General features: G+C 61.6%; 2 protein-coding genes across 2 annotated transcripts; both read left to right on the top strand.

Moving 5' to 3' along the window:
• Positions 1-2,715: 2,715 nt before the first annotated feature.
• Positions 2,716-5,777, top strand: CRYBA2 (crystallin beta A2). The gene is made up of 5 exons (XM_030487142.1): positions 2,716-2,754; positions 3,345-3,518; positions 3,933-4,074; positions 5,134-5,276; positions 5,548-5,777. The coding sequence occupies exons 2-5, from the start codon at positions 3,358-3,360 to the stop codon at positions 5,693-5,695; spliced, it is 594 nt and encodes a 197-aa protein (XP_030343002.1). The 5' UTR covers positions 2,716-2,754; positions 3,345-3,357; the 3' UTR covers positions 5,696-5,777.
• A 3,998-nt stretch (positions 5,778-9,775) lies between these two features.
• FEV (FEV transcription factor, ETS family member) lies at positions 9,776-15,022 on the top strand. The gene is made up of 3 exons (XM_030488086.1): positions 9,776-9,858; positions 10,571-10,872; positions 13,385-15,022. The coding sequence occupies exons 1-3, from the start codon at positions 9,776-9,778 to the stop codon at positions 13,894-13,896; spliced, it is 897 nt and encodes a 298-aa protein (XP_030343946.1). The 3' UTR covers positions 13,897-15,022.
• The last annotated feature ends 33 nt before the right edge of the window (positions 15,023-15,055 follow it).

Here is a 15,055-nt window from a genome sequence, read left to right as displayed (position 1 = left end):
GCCCCCGATGTGTCCCAGATATATCATCAGCATCACACAGCGCCTGCATCACCTCCCTCGGGGCTCCCCAAGCCATGCACTATGCTGGGAGCAGCACCTGCACAAGGCATGGGGTATATCCACATGGCTGGGGACCACGGACAGCATGGTCTGGGCTTGGCATGGGGCACTTGGGTGATACGGTCCCCTCACCGTGCCCCCGGCTGTTGGCCACCTACGCTGTGCCTGGTGGCACAGGGAAACCAGATCTGTTTTGCTAGCGCAGGGAACAAGCTGAGCTGGGAGCGACATGGGGTCCTTATTAAATTAGCCTATGCAGGAGGCCCTGGGCAGCACCAACCACCTCCCAGAGCCAATATTAGCAGCTGCCCTTGAGCAGAGTTGCTGCCTGCCCCTGACCCAGCCTCCCCCTGCCCCTGTCTCCAGCTGGGCAGATGTGGCTGGGGGCTGGCAGGTGACCCAGCCACGGGGATGCTGGCTGGTGGCAGGGACTGTGTGGAGGTGCTGGGAGGTGATGCCCAGGAGGCCAGGCTGCATCAGCATCCTGGCGTGCAGTAGGGAGGCCCCTCGTGGGTCACCCCCTGATCCACTGTCCCTAGACATGGCTTTGGCTCCCATGTGGCTGACCCAAAGGTGCTGAGCACATCCCAGCATGTGGGACACGCTGAGAAGGGAGGAAGTGGCACAGTCTGCACCAATGTTTTTATCCAAAGAGTTGTATGGGGGTGACTGAGCTGCTTCTGTGCCCTTCCTGGCACACCATCAGTGCCCCATAGATTCTATAGCATAGATTCTACACAGTGCCCCGCACACCCCATGCACACCTTGTAACAGCCCACAGCATTCCACATATCCTAGGGCGTCTCAGCCCTGGGGCTCTGTAATACACCCCACAGTGTGTTACACCCCATAATCCCCCTCACACCCCATAGTACCCCAAACTAACCAGTGCCCCATAGCTCTGCTCACACAGCCCATATGTAGGGGGACTCTGCAGTGTGCTAGTTCTGCATCTCACCCCAAGGTGCTGGCATACCTAAGTGCTGCCCAAACCTATCCCCAGCCCTCTGAGGGATATGCCAGGCCACTGGGCTGCATCCTGGGGGGCTGCTTACCTCCAATCACCCCCTTCCGTCCCCGGCGAGCATCCCCATCCTTCCCTCCATCCTCTGCTCCCCCAGACCGCTCCCAGGGGGCCTCCCCCCACCCTGTTACGAGCACTCAGGGCGTCGCAAGCTGAGGGTCGCCTCCCCGGCGCCTGTCCCCGGCCGAGAGCCACCAGCGTCCCTTGGCCGGAGCCAGCTCCAACCGCTGCCAGGCTGCACCCTCTGCTGGGACCCGCAGGCATCGGCGCGGCCCGCAGCAGCCTCGGAGCAGGGACGGAAATGCCGCCCGGCGCCTTGCCGAGCAGTGGGGGAACATGGAGAGGACCCACGAGTCCTGGCCCCAGCCCCTCCCTGGTGTCACCCCGCAGTCCGCAGTTCCTGATGAGAATGGGGCAGATATGCCAGGAGTCCTACCATCACCCCCAGCTGCCCACGCTGCACCATCCATCACCAGCACTGCTGGGCTTCCTTGGCATGCTGACCCCATGCTCAGGACCCCCAGGAGAGCTGCGGTTTCCCTGGGAAGGTTTGGGGTGCTCTGGGCCAGCCCTTGCCCCTCCTGCCCAGCCGAAGGAGGGGAGTGCCTGGCCTCACTGCAGGCCATGCAGGGGTGCTGCAGGAAACACTGCTGCCAAGAGACCCAGGATTTCACGGCTCAGCAGGACACCCTCCTCCAATTCCTTTCCAACCTGTGTTGGCCTTATTCAGCAAAGGTCCTGGTGGGAGCCGCTGGGGATGTCTGCATGGCACGGCACAGTCCCAGGCAGGGTTCCTGCTGCCCAGGTGAAGGACACGGCTTTGCCCCAGAGCATGGTGTCCCCTGCCTCAGCAGGAGGTGTGTGGGGAGCACAGGGAGCCCTTTGGCAGGCCAGAGGACATGCCCAAGGCATTGCAAGGGAGTGGCATGTAACCAGAGTCCACCAGTGCCCTGTGCAGAGCCAACACAGGAACCTCTGAGGGGTGTTACATCTCCCAGAGCAGGGACGAACCAAGCTGTGGCTGTGCCAACACCTCTACCACCCCTCTCGCTCACCCTAACCTTCTCAGACCCCACACAGAGCCCTGCCTGTGCAGGCCGAGGCCCTGCCCTGCTCTGCCAGCTCAGGACATGCAAGACAGAGGCTGGCTGGAGGAGGGACCTGTGGTGGCAGAGAGGAAAATACAGCTCCAAGCAGCCCTGCACCCCAGTGTGAGGACATCAGTGCCCCTCAGCTCCCACGTGGCAAATCCCCGCATCACCCTGGCACCTCCTTCCCACCAGCCTCAGCCTTGCGAAAGTCTGCTGGTGCCCTGGGAAAGGCTGGGTCCCTAATCCCAGGCCAAGCAGGGACATTGTCCGGGGGCAGAAAGGAAAGCATCGCATCAGGCCCTTTGCCCATTGTGCCCTGAGCCCTGCGCAAACACAGCCCAGCACTTTCATTGTCACCCTGCAGGGCGCGGGGGGGCCGCTCTCGCCACGCTGCCTAAGTGGAATGGACAGCCGGAGCCCGGGGTGGGTGCGCACTCCGTCCCCCCCGTCCCCTGCCTGCTGACACAGCGCCCTGCCCGCCTGCACCATCGGCACTTCGGCGCCCGCCTATAAAGGGTGAGGGGAAAAGCCAGCGCCGGCACCGCCACCTTCGCCTCTGTGCCCTGCCCTGCCGACCAAGTAAGTACCAAGCTGTGAGCCCCCGAGCCCCCCCACTGCACAGGCGCTGCCATGCTCCATTCACTCCCCACACCAAGCCCCCCACCCAATGCACATCTGGGGAAGGGCAAGCCGCGGGCTGCTGTGGGGCAGAGCAGGGGGACCCTGTGCAGGCAGAGGGATACTGGCACACATCTTTACAAGAGCCAGGCTGCCCCACCTCAGAGCTGCACCCCACGGTTGCATCTGAGTCGGGGTCACTGCCACCCCCTGCACTGGGTACAGTGCCACCTCACCAGGCTGACCCCCAGGAGTTATCGCAGGGAGCTTGGGAGCTGAGAAACTGAGATAGCCCCACGTACATCACATGGAGAGATGGGGCATTGCAAGTGCCCCCTGCAACTTGGGGGTCACTGGACGGAGATGCCCCAGCACCAGGGGAAGGGGAATGGGAAGCATCCCCCGTGCCAGCCTGAGAGGGCAAGGGGCTGGTAGCATGGGACATGCGAGGGTGGCACTGCCTGCACCCCAAGCTTGGTGGCAGGCAGCAGGGTGGCTGCAGGTTGATGGGGGGCATCTGCCTGGGGTGATGTGAGGGGCTCTGCCAGCAGCTGAGTGATCCGCATGACCAGCAGTGAAGCCATGGACACCCTGGGGCAGTACAAGATCACGGTGTGGGAGGAGGAGAGCTTCCAGGGCAAGCGCTGCGAGTTCCTCATGGAGTGCCCCAGCATCATGGAGCGCAGCTTCCGCAAGATCCGCTCCATCAAGGTGGAGTCTGGCCCGTAAGTGCCCCGCCAGCCCTGTAGCCCCTTGGTGCACCCCGCTTCGGCAAACCCACTGCTCCCAGTGGACTGTCAGGAGCTGCCAGGGAGCCAGGACACCCGAGTCCTTCCTCAGCTCCAACACAGCCTCACCCTGCAACCTCCCTCCTTGCATTCCCTGCATAGTGCCTCAGTTTCCCCATCTGCAAAGCAGGGAGACCCTGCCGAGCTGAGGCACAGCTCAGAGGCAATGGTGTGGCCTTGGGGAGAGGGGTCCCACTCTCAAAAGTCTGGAATGTTTTCTGCTAGCAAGGACCCCGAATCACACCCTGCCAGGACACTTCTATCCCCTGCATGGGAAGGAGAACCCAGCCCTGGGCTGGACCCGGCCGCTGCAATGCGCATCTCTGAGGGCTTTCCTCCTCTCCCTTCCAGCTGGGTGGGTTTCGAGTACCCTGAGTACCAGGGGCAGCAGTTTATCCTGGAGAAGGGCGACTATCCCCGGTGGGAGGCCTGGAGCGGGAACAGTGGCTACCGGACCGAGCACCTCCTCTCCTTCCGGCCCATCAAGTGCGCAGTGAGTTGTGGGGACACCAGCGGTGCTCTGGGGCTGGCAGAGCCTCCCCCTGGCAGACCAGCATGGAGGGAGATGAAGGACAGACAGCAGGATGCGTTATGTGGGATACAGGGTGGAGGGGTGAGGCACACACAGAGGTGCCATGGGGCAGTGGCTGCACCCACTGGCTCCCACCTCCCTGCAAGTATCCTGGGATGCTCTTTAGGGCTAAAATTTAGCCTGAAACACCACCCCCAGCTCCTTCTTTGTGCAGTGGAAAGCCACATCCCAGGCTGGAGTTCCCAGGTCTTGTCCCTCCACTCAGATACCCAGGGATGGGGTAAGCAGAGAGGATCTGGCAGGACCGCAGGGATGCTGCTGCTTTGGAGTGAGGGCTCTGTCCCCCTCCCGCCTGGGGTACCTGAGCCAAGCTGAGCTGAGCCGAGCCGTGCCCAGGCAGCTGCAGCCTCTATCGCTCCATCTGCAGAGACGCTGGTGCTTGCAATAGCGGCACGTCTGCGCCTCCGAGCGGGGGGTCCCCCCCCAACTTTTAATAATCACCAGGCAGATATGCTTGGGCTTTAATAAAGGGGATGCGATAAGATCACTCCTTACTGGCAGGACTGCTCCTCGGTGCAGATAGATGCGTGTGGGGGCTGGGCGTGGGGGACAGTGCCACATCTCAGTGCCCCAGCAATTAACCCCTCGGTGCCCAGCACCCAGCACAGCCCCACAGAGCTGGGGGATTGCTCTCAGCGGCCTGCCTTGCCCTGTAACCCTCCTGCAGCCTCGGGCAGCATGAGGATGCTCAGGGCAGGAACCCGGGTGTGTGCAGAGGATGTGGCCACTGCCATCCTCACTGGCAGCTGTGCATTGGGACCACAGGGACATGAGAGCAGCATCCTTGGGCAGCCCTGAGGTGTCCTGATGAGGGGGTACCAGGCTGAAGGACACCCCCATGCTTTGCACCGAAGCTGGGCATGGTACCAGGCTTCCCACAGTGCTTTGGTGTGTCCCCCTGTGATGCCACATCCCCTAATCCTGTGCAAGCCACCCCATCCCCGCTCTCTCCCTCTGCAGAACCACAATGACAGCAAAGCCACCCTCTACGAGGCTGAGAACTTCCAGGGGCACAAGTTTGAGCTGAGCGATGACTACCCCTCACTGCAGGCCATGGGCTGGGGCAACAAGGAGGTGGCATCCATCAAAGTGAACGCTGGAGCGTGAGTCTCACCGGGGAGGGGGCAAGAGCAGAGGTTAAAGAGAGCACCTCCCTCCATAGCATAGCTCCAAGGATGGAGAAAGGGGACTCCAAAAAGGAAGAGTGCCTGCCTGCTCTCCTTCCCTTGGAAATCCTAGCCATGGGGTGTTTTCTGTCCCTCCACTCTCAGAGCAAGGATAGGGATGGATGGGATGGGATGGGATGGGATGGGATGAGATGGGATGGGATGGGAGGATGTGGCCTAGGGCTCTGAGCCAGGGGTCTGCCTGCAGGTGGGTGGCATACCAGTACCCGGGATACAGGGGCTACCAGTACGTGCTGGAGCGGGACAGACAGAATGGTGAGTTCAAGAAGTACAACGAATACAGCAGCCAGGCCCACACCAACCAGATCCAATCCATCCGCCGCGTCCAGCACTGAGCAGGGGCAGGGCCGCGCACCCAACAGCCTCCAGGCTGCTGTGCAATAGATCTCGATCCAGTAGCAAATAAAGGCATTTGTCAGAAAAAAAAAAAAGGGTGCTTCTGCCTCTGCTTTGCTCCTTGGAGTCCTGCCGGGCCTGGGGACCCCCTGTGCAGTGGGAGGCAGGGTGCCTGCCCCAGCCCTGCTGCCCCCCAGATCTCAGCAGCTGGAAGGGATTTCTCCTTCCCCAGCTGGTTTTGGACCCATGGCCACCTCCACCCTGGACTGAGTTCTTTGCACCCCACCTCTGGTCCATGCACAGTGAGTGCAGGGGATGCAGAATGATTCCCACCTGCATGATGCTCCAGCTGGCGAAATGGGAACTTACTGGCCCTACTGGGCAAAGGAGAGATGAGCTGGAACATCCAGCAGGGTTTGTGCCCTGGGTCCTCCTCCCAGGCTCAGTGCCAGGGAAGGTGATTGCTACAAAGACTGTGAACATGAGGTCCCCTCTCTCTGCACCCCGGTTTGGAAGAGCGGGGGGTCCCTCCCTGCTGCGGGCCCGCGGGGGAAGAGGAACACTGGAGTCACCTGAAGGAGTGGCTGCCACAAATGGGATGGCCGCAGTTGGGGCAGGGTTGGGGGCACTGGTTTATAGAGGGGATGTACAAGGCTTGTGTGGGGGTGCAGGGTACAGGGGCAGTCTCCCGCAGCGGGCAGGGGGCTCCCAGCACCCTTATGGTCCGGGTCCCCCCCACCCCAGCCTGGCCACGCTGGCACATCCGTGCCAGCATCCAGATCCGGCTCCGCCCGGGCACACCAGGAGTCCCACCCAGCCTCCTCCTCCTTCTCTTCCAGCACCCTTTCCCTGCCTCCTCTTCTTCTCCAACCCCCGAGCCCTCCCGGGGCGCAGGCCTCCACTCCCGAGGCGCTGCCCATGCCCAGGACATCCCCTCTAAAGCCTCAGGACAGTGGGACACTAGTGAGTGGCTTGGACACCCGGGTCCCCGGATGCCCACCTTGCTGCAAGCATGCTTGGCTTTGGGGCTGTGGGTGCCCCAGAAGGGTTCTGGAGACTGGGAAGGACTGGGCTGGGGGGTCAGTGTGTGCACAGCCTGCACCCAGGGCAGCACAGAGACACCAGCTCTGGCCTCTGTGTGTGTATGTGTGTGTAAGCGTGTGCACTACACACATGAGCTTGCCCACAAGAGTGCCCATGCATGTCCCCGCTCCCTCTCCCCTGGTACCCCAGTGTGTGCCATTACAAAGCCCGCAGCACCCTGTGTATCCCCACTGCGGGGTGCCCCCCATCCCTCCCCTGTCGCCCCTGTGTCCCCACTGGCCCCACCCCGCCAGGCCCCATGGCAGCGGCCTCTCCCCCTGCACAAACACATTCCTGCACACCCGGCCGGGCTGCAGCCCGCACAAGGCCACGTCAGCTGCGCTCTGCTCCACGACACCCGCACGCAGGTGAAGTTGTCCCGGGCACCTGAGCACAGGGCAGCGATGGGGGGGGAGGGGGAGCTGTGGGGGTTGCAGCAAAATATGGAGTCCTTATTGCTCCATCCTGGGGTAGGGGAGAGTGCTGGGTTGGGGGTGGGGGACAAACTGCCTGCTTGCGGCCGGAGGGACCTGCTGCTGCTGCCAGCTGGGTGCTCCATGTGTCCGGGCTCTGTCCCCTGAAGCCCACATCTCCCAGATCCCCCATGAACCCAAAGCTCTATTTCCTGGGTCCCCCATGGCCGCCTGGGTCCCTGGATTCCTCATGTACCCTGCCCCCCTCCCCATCCTGTGGGTCTGCCCCAGCTCCCCCAAGTCCCAGCTCTCCCATGAACCTGCAGTCACATCTCTCAGGGCTCCCCAGACCCTGGGACCCTACACTCCTCGCTCCTTTACACCCCTCAGCCCCCAGGTCACCCAAAGCCCCCAGTCCCCTCACACCCTGCTGTAACACCTCTCCCCCAGCTTTCCCAGGGAACCAGGGAGTCCCTAGCTTTCCCAGGGAACCAGGAGTCCCATCCCCAGTGCCCCCCACAGCCTCCCCACCTCCAGCTCCTGCTTCTCAGGCTGATCCCAAACTGCTTCCCCAATTATGGGATGTTGTGGTGTCCCTCAGCCCAGACTCCTCCTTCCCTGCCCTCTGCCATGCAGGTTTGCTGGAGGAGGATCCTGGTCACTGGGGCTGTCAGGAGAGAGGGGCTCGGTGGGTCCAGCCCCCTGCCCACCTCCCACCGCTGTCTCTGGGGCTTGTTTTCCGTTGCCTGCGTTTTGTTGCAGTGACTCAGGCAGCGAAAGCAAGTCTGGGAGGCTGCGGAGCTGCTGCTGGGGGAGCCGCACTTGGGGGGCTGTGGAGAAGAGGGATGGGGGGAGCAGCCAGGCCTGCTGGGCTGTGCAGAGCTGGGACACCCACTGCAGGGGTCAGGGGAGCTCAGGGCACAAGCTAGGGGAAGAAAATCTTTTTAAGGGCTATTACACACAAGCAGGATTGGTGGGGAACTGGTGGGGGAGTATCACAGGCTCTGCTGATGTATCCCCCTGCCAGCATCTGCTCTCTGTCCCTCATGAAGATGAGCAGCAGGGGTGGAGCACCCAGAGCCCAGCTCAGCACCCATGGGTTCCCCTGTTTCCTAAACCCTTTGGACACCCCCACCCAGGAGCAGCCACCAGCCTCGTTGGACTGTGGCACCCTGGCTGAGCATTGCTCCCGTGGGATGCGGCTTCTTCATATGCAAGGCACATTTTGGCGGCAGTATAAATAATAATTGTGGGTCTGACATGGCCATATCCTGGTTTCCGTTGGATTCATGTCTCATGATGACCACTTTCAAGAAATTCAGCTAAGTCCATTACGAGAGCTCATCCTTTTACTCGACATCCATGAAACACCGCAGGAGAGGTCATGGGCTGATGGGTGGCTCGGCTGTACAGCACTGGACTCATGAAACAGAGCTGGTGCCCACTGTTGGCATGCTGTTTGGCTGCCTCAAGCTGTGAGGTGCTGGCAGAGGGTCTTGGCCGGGGGTGCAGAGTTGCCACTGGGACCCTGCAGCTGCATGTAGCAGCTGGAGCCATGTGTGATGGGGCAAAACATGGCCAGATGTGTCTTTTGGGAGCCAAGATCACCCCAGACCCTTTTGCTGTTACAAGTTTCTCTCCGAATTGCCCTCCCATCTTCACAACACCAAGGGCTGCCCAGGACAAGCTGGTGAAGATGGGACCATGCAGGTTTGGGTGGGTGCTGGGGGTCACCCAGTTTCTACAGGTCCTAATAAAGATGGGCAAGAGATCAGAACAGGGCTGCGCACCCCAGGATGGCAAGGGCTGTCCAGAAGGGCATGGAGAAGCCAAGTAGGTGGCAGAGCTAGTGCCACCAACCGCTGGAGATGCACTTATAACCCACACTGGAGCTCTGGGCACTGCAAAGTGATCCCATTACCAGTGTCCTGGAGATGGAGGGACATGGTGGGGACACAACTGGCCCACTCCAGCGCTCTGGGAGCTGCAAGGGGACCCCAGGACTGCGCCGAGGACCCCAGAGCTGGAGAAGGGGCAGGCGCAGAGCCCTGTGGCTGGCAGCACGGGTGGCTTGGAAGGATGGAGGCAGGCGGGATGATGCCAGTGCCGAGCAGTGAGATGTGGAGGGCAATGTGGAGACCACTGTGCCCACCGGCCAGCCGTGCCATGTGGGGAGCGGGATGCTGGTGGAAGGCCAGGCCCGAGTGGTCTCCCGGCAGTGTCCGAGCCCCGCTCCCAGCTGGGATGGCAGTGCTGTGTTTGCGAAGAGTTAAGGAGGCGGAAGATGCAGGAAGCGGCCCGAGCCGCTCTCCATAGAAACCCGCAGCCGTGATTAAAGTCTGATGCGGGCCCGATAGCGGGGGGGGGTGAGGGGGGGGCAGCGCCCGCTTTAATTACAGCGGAGGAAATTGCTGGAGCCGGGGCCCCGAGCCCCTGCGAGTTGCCTGGAAACTCCCCCCCCCCCCCCCGCCTCCCCCGGCCCCTGCCCGTCCCCTGCCCGTCCCGCTGCCATTTATTCGCCATCAGCTGCTCCCTGATAAAGTGGAATAATAATAATAATAATAGGGGCAGGAATATTAAAACATGCAGCCTGCGGGCCGCCCCCACAGCTGCCATGAGACACGGCGCCGGAGCGGTGCCACTGCTGCTCAACATGTACCTGCCAGGTACGGGCGGACCCCCCGGCCCCGCCACAGCGCCGTGCACCGCACAGCACCCGGCCTCGCCGCTGCCCCGGGGCTCTTCTCTGCCCGTCTCCCTCAGCGCCCACCCTGCCTTCCCCTCTCTCTCTGTCCATCCTTCCTTCCTGGCTTCCGGCCCCACAACTATCCCTTCTTCCTTCCTTCCAGCTGCCCTCACAGCCTTCCATGCCCGCACACCCATCTTCCCTTCCATGCTTCACCCACCCACCGTCCCCCTGTCCTTCCATCACTCCATCCACCCTTTTGTCCTTCCAACCCATCCTTCCACATACCCACCCTTTCTCTGTGCTTCCATCCATCCTTCCACCCCACCCACCTGTCCCTCTGTCTCTCTTTCTGTCCCCGCTACCTTCCATCCCCTCCATTTACCCTTCCATCAGCCCGTTCTTCCCCATCTTCCCCATTACCTGCCCTTCCTTCTGTCTACCTCTTGTCCTTCCTCCCCTCTTTCTAATCCTTCCCTCTACCCACTCATCCATCCTCCCTTCTGTCCTTCCATCTGTCCACCTATCCATCTATCTCTCCTTTCCCCAGCCGTCCACTCTCCAAACACCAGCACTGGTCCTTCCTTCCAACCGCTGCTCTTGCCAACCATCCTTCCACCCCACCCGCCTCCTCTCTCTCTCCCCCTGCCCCGCAGCTCTCTCCCTCTCTCCTTCTCTTCTCCCTGCCCCAGCCCGCGGGATTTTCTATTCCTATTTAAAAGCTTCCCCGGCTCGGTCGGAAATCGGATTTCCTTTTTCCTGGACGCGTTTCCTGGCTTCGCCGCGGCGGCGGGGCAAGCGAGGGGGAGCGGCCGGGGGCTGCGGGGAGGCTGCCCGCGGGTGGGCGCCGGGGTTCGCGGTACCGCCTGGCTCCAGCCCCCCCCTCCATCCCCACCCGCGCCCCTTTTTCCCCCCCCAGATCCAGTCGGGGAAACTTTGTTCAAAGACGGGAAGAGCCAGGCGTGGGGGTCTCTCAGCCCCGGCGTGCAGAAAGGTAAGAGCCCCGCTGCCCCTTCCCTCGGCCGCCCGGAGCCGGCACCCCCGGGGCACACGTATCCTCCCTGCCCCGCAGCCATCGAGGCCCCCTTCCCGCCCCTGTGTCCCGCTCCCTTCTGCTCCGGATGACTCGAGCCGGGGGCATCCCGCCGCCTGAACCGCCGGGGAGAGCGGCCGAGCCCCGAGGGCCGGGACCTGCCGTCCCGTTGCAGCAAAACGGAACGGGGTGCCCAGCGCTCCCGGAGCCCCGCAGCGGGTCGGGTGCGGGGTCCCAGCCAGGGTCCCCCCGGTGCTCCGGGAATATCCGACGGGGAGGGAGCTGCCAACCAGCCCGGGAGCTGGGCGAGTTAATCTGGGCGAGTTAATCTGGGCTCGGGGGACCCGCTCCTGGGAGTGGCGGAATGAGGTGACATGAGGGGGGATTTAGTGACATGGTTTAGCGGTGAACTTGGCAGCCCTGGGATAAAGGTTGGACGTGGTGATCTTAAAGTCTCTTCCAACCTAGTTGATTCTGTGATTCTATGGTACGTGAGATACCACCCGGGAAGGAGCTGCCGGTGAGGGGCTGGAGCTCAGGCAGGGCACGGCTTGGTTCGGCTGGGAGAGGATGGATCCCTGAGTGCTGGATCCACCCGTTCAGGGAAAACCATGCAGGGGTCCCGCGGCTCGGCCGAGGGCTGGCCGGGGTGCAGCCCGGAGCCAGCTGTGAGTGCAGCAGCACTGGCCACCGGGCACTGTGGTATTTGGGCCATGCAGCTTGCCTGTGTGGCAAGGAGACAGGGGCCAGGGGATGCTCTGAGAGGGAAAAGGGAAGTCCTGGCTTAGGGGGTTGAGGGGCAAAGCTGGGACTGGGGAGGGGGCCTTTTTGCATCTGCACTGCGGACTCTGCCCTAGCCATACTCTGCGCACTGCGGCAAGAAGGACCTTTTTGGATCCCTGGAGGTTTCCTTGGGGAGCTGCTGGGCACTGCAGCATAGCACCCTGCAGCAGGCAGGATTGAGCCTTGCCACCCCACCCAGCTGCACCCCAACAACACCCTCCTGCCCTCCTTGCACGGGTGGAGGATAGCAGGAGCCCAGGGTGAGGACTGAGGGGGTAACCTAGGGAGGAGAGATTCCCCCAGCTTGGTCTCAGGATGGTGAATTTGGAAGTACAATACTTTGGAAAGACCTGGGCTCATCTGCTTGGATCAGGATGTCTGAGTGGGGTTTGGTGGAATGGGGATGGATGGGGAATGGCTGTTCCCTTCTTCCAGAACAAGAATTGGGGGGCTCCAGATAAAATAGGTGGGCACGGAACAAGCAGGACAAGGTGGTTCTTAGTGGGAAACGTAGCTGAGCTGTGGGACTGCCTGGTGCAGCGGTTGTGGGTGCTAAACCTCTATGTGGGATCCAAGCACCTTTAGACAAAATAGTTGCAGAATATCATAGGGAAGAGGGTGAAATGGGAAGACAATTCCTTTGTCGTGGGAAGAGCCTGTGCTGCAAGGGCCAGGGTCAGAGGCAGGGATGTGCAGGGGGTGCTGTTTGAGGGGAGGGGAGCATAGAAGGGGGTCTAGGTAAGTGCAGAGCTGCTCTGCAGGGTGGCTGGGACCCAGAAGTGGGACTGCTCATCACCCTAAGCTCCAGGGACCCTCTCCTCTCATGACCTCTGGCCAGACTCAGCAGATCCTGTCCTTGTGCCTTGCCATGGGCATGTCCAGGTGTGCCAAGCTCCTGTGTGTGTACAGCCTGGTACAGGAGCATCTCAGGCATCCAGCAAGGGTGCTCCTCAGTGCAAGCTGTGGGTGCAATGGCCATGGCTCAGAGAGGACAGTTTTCCTCTGGAAATAAGAAGCATTGGTGCCTGATTCAAAGCCACAGCAGGTCCTGTCCTGCCCTGCCCTGGTCTCTCCTTTCCCTGTACCTGCCTGTGCCTGTCAGGGGTGCAGGTCACAGCAGTGTTGCACCCTGACTTCAGCTCACCATGGAGACATCCTTGTAGGGCACAGTGCCCCTAGAGATGAGCAGGAGCTGTGCTGTGAAAACAGCCCAGTTTCAAGCAGAGGTGGCAGTGGGGAATATTTGTTCTGGGATAGATCAGGGTACTGCCAAGATAGCTTCTTCTTGGGGCTCCAGATGAAAGAGCCAGGCCAGATCCTCACACCAAAGCAAATGAGCAGGTATTCATCTTCAGTAGGGTGTGAATCGGGGGGGAGGGATGTGTGGACCCTGGATCCAGACCCATAGCAGCCCGCGTTGACCTCTGAGCATCCTACCCCTGTCCTGAGGTGCATGGGCAATCTCCCCTCCTCTTGCTTGGGGTGCAGGATGGGGTAGGGATGCTGCAAGGACACGACCTCCTTCCCATCTTCTGTGTTTTTAGAGCAGGAAAAATGCAATGAGCTGCATCTGAAACCTGGGTCTGGGAGGGGGCAACATAGCAGGGGGTCAAGGAGGCCGGGGCACATCTCGCCCCATTCTTTGTGCCCTGAGAGGGAGCTTTAACCTCTCTGGGGCCCGGCCTTGCAGGCAGCGGGCAGATCCAGCTGTGGCAGTTCCTGCTGGAGCTGCTCTCGGACCGGGCCAACCTCAACTGCATCGCCTGGGAAGGCACGAACGGGGAGTTCAAGCTGATCGACCCCGACGAGGTGGCGCGGCGCTGGGGCGAGCGGAAGAGCAAACCCAACATGAATTATGACAAGCTGAGCCGGGCGCTGCGCTACTACTACGACAAGAACATCATGACCAAGGTCCACGGCAAGCGCTATGCCTACAAGTTCGACTTCCATGGGCTGGCTCAGGTGTGCCAGCCAGCTGCTCCCGATCACACCCTCTACAAATTCCAGGGAAACCTGGCCCCGCTGCCCTTCTCGGGCATCTCCAAACTCAACCTCATGACCTCGGGGGTGACACCGGCCAGCTTCTCCTACTGGCCTGGCTCCAGCCCATCCCTCTACCCGGGGCACGGGCTGCAGCCCTCTGCCCCGTTCAGCGCCATGGCAGCCTCTCACCTCAACAACATGAACAACCATTACCATTAGAGGCTCAGCGGTGCCAGGCACATGTCCCTGGCAGCATGGGGCTGTGGAGCTTAGCAGGGAGGGATGGGGGGTGGGATCAGGCCCTGCTCTCAGTTGCCCCCTTTTAGATTTGGAGAGTGGTGTGGTGGGCAAAGGGTGCTTGCAGGGTAGCTGGGTTGGTTCCCTGAGGTGGGTGGCTGGAGGAGAGAAGCCATCTAAATTTAGGATGAGGAGGGATCCATCATCCTGGGAGTGCACATGGATACCCAGAGTGTGAATGGAAGGGAAAACCAAGGGCTCTCCTCCTGGCAGGGACCATGGCCCCCCTTTCTTTTGCAACATTCTGCCCACCCCATGAACATACTTAGCTCTGTCCCCAGCCTGTGCCTGCCCTCACCTCTCCCTGCAGAGAGGAGCCAGGAGCCAGGGCCCAAGGGCAGTGGCATCCACGGGTGAGTGTCCCCCTGGACAGGGGCAGGGAAAGGGGACCCTCCTTGCTGCTCCTCGATCCCCCACCTTTGTCTCCAAAGCCTTCTCTTCCTCTATCCCTCCTACACCTCCTGCTGGTGGTGGCTTCCTCCAGACCTCAGGAGAAGCCTTGGTCTGGAGAGCAGATGCACTTCATGCGTTAGCTCCTGGCCAGGGCAGGACTCTGGGGTTGGAGGTGCCAGGGGCAGGTGTGGGGGGCACAGCCAGCCCTCAGGGCAAGGCCAGAGCCCGAAGGCCGCACTGCCTGGCCCCTGCAGCCCTCCCCTCTCCCCACTGCCCAAGGACCACACCACAGAGCAGGACTGTCCCCACACCCTGCACACAAGCCCATGTCCTGCTGGTCACATCCAAGTTTAATGCTCCAGCTTCACTGTGGCTTCAGCCCCTAGCGTGCAGGGCTTAGTGGGACACCTTCCATAGGTGGGGGCATCCCCAGGGACAAAGCTGGATGGGAGGTGGAGCAGGAGAAGGGACAATAGGGCTGGGAGCCCTGGGCACTGAGTGAGAGGCAGCCCTGCACCTCTCCCCCTGGGTCCAAGGAGGTACCCCCATTCTCCGGAGCAGGACTTTGGCCCAATGGGTGCAGAAGAGCTGGGCATGCAGGGCTCTGCGCTGGCTGGGGAGGGATTGATCTTCAATAAATAGAGAGGTGCTGTGACCTGTGTCCTCTTGCATCTGTAGGGGGCTGGTG

The sequence above is a fragment of the Strigops habroptila genome, chromosome 5, assembly GCF_004027225.2.
Source record: "Strigops habroptila isolate Jane chromosome 5, bStrHab1.2.pri, whole genome shotgun sequence".
In the NCBI taxonomy this organism is placed as follows: domain Eukaryota; kingdom Metazoa; phylum Chordata; class Aves; order Psittaciformes; family Psittacidae; genus Strigops; species Strigops habroptila.
This window is presented reverse-complemented; position numbering and strand designations above follow the sequence as displayed.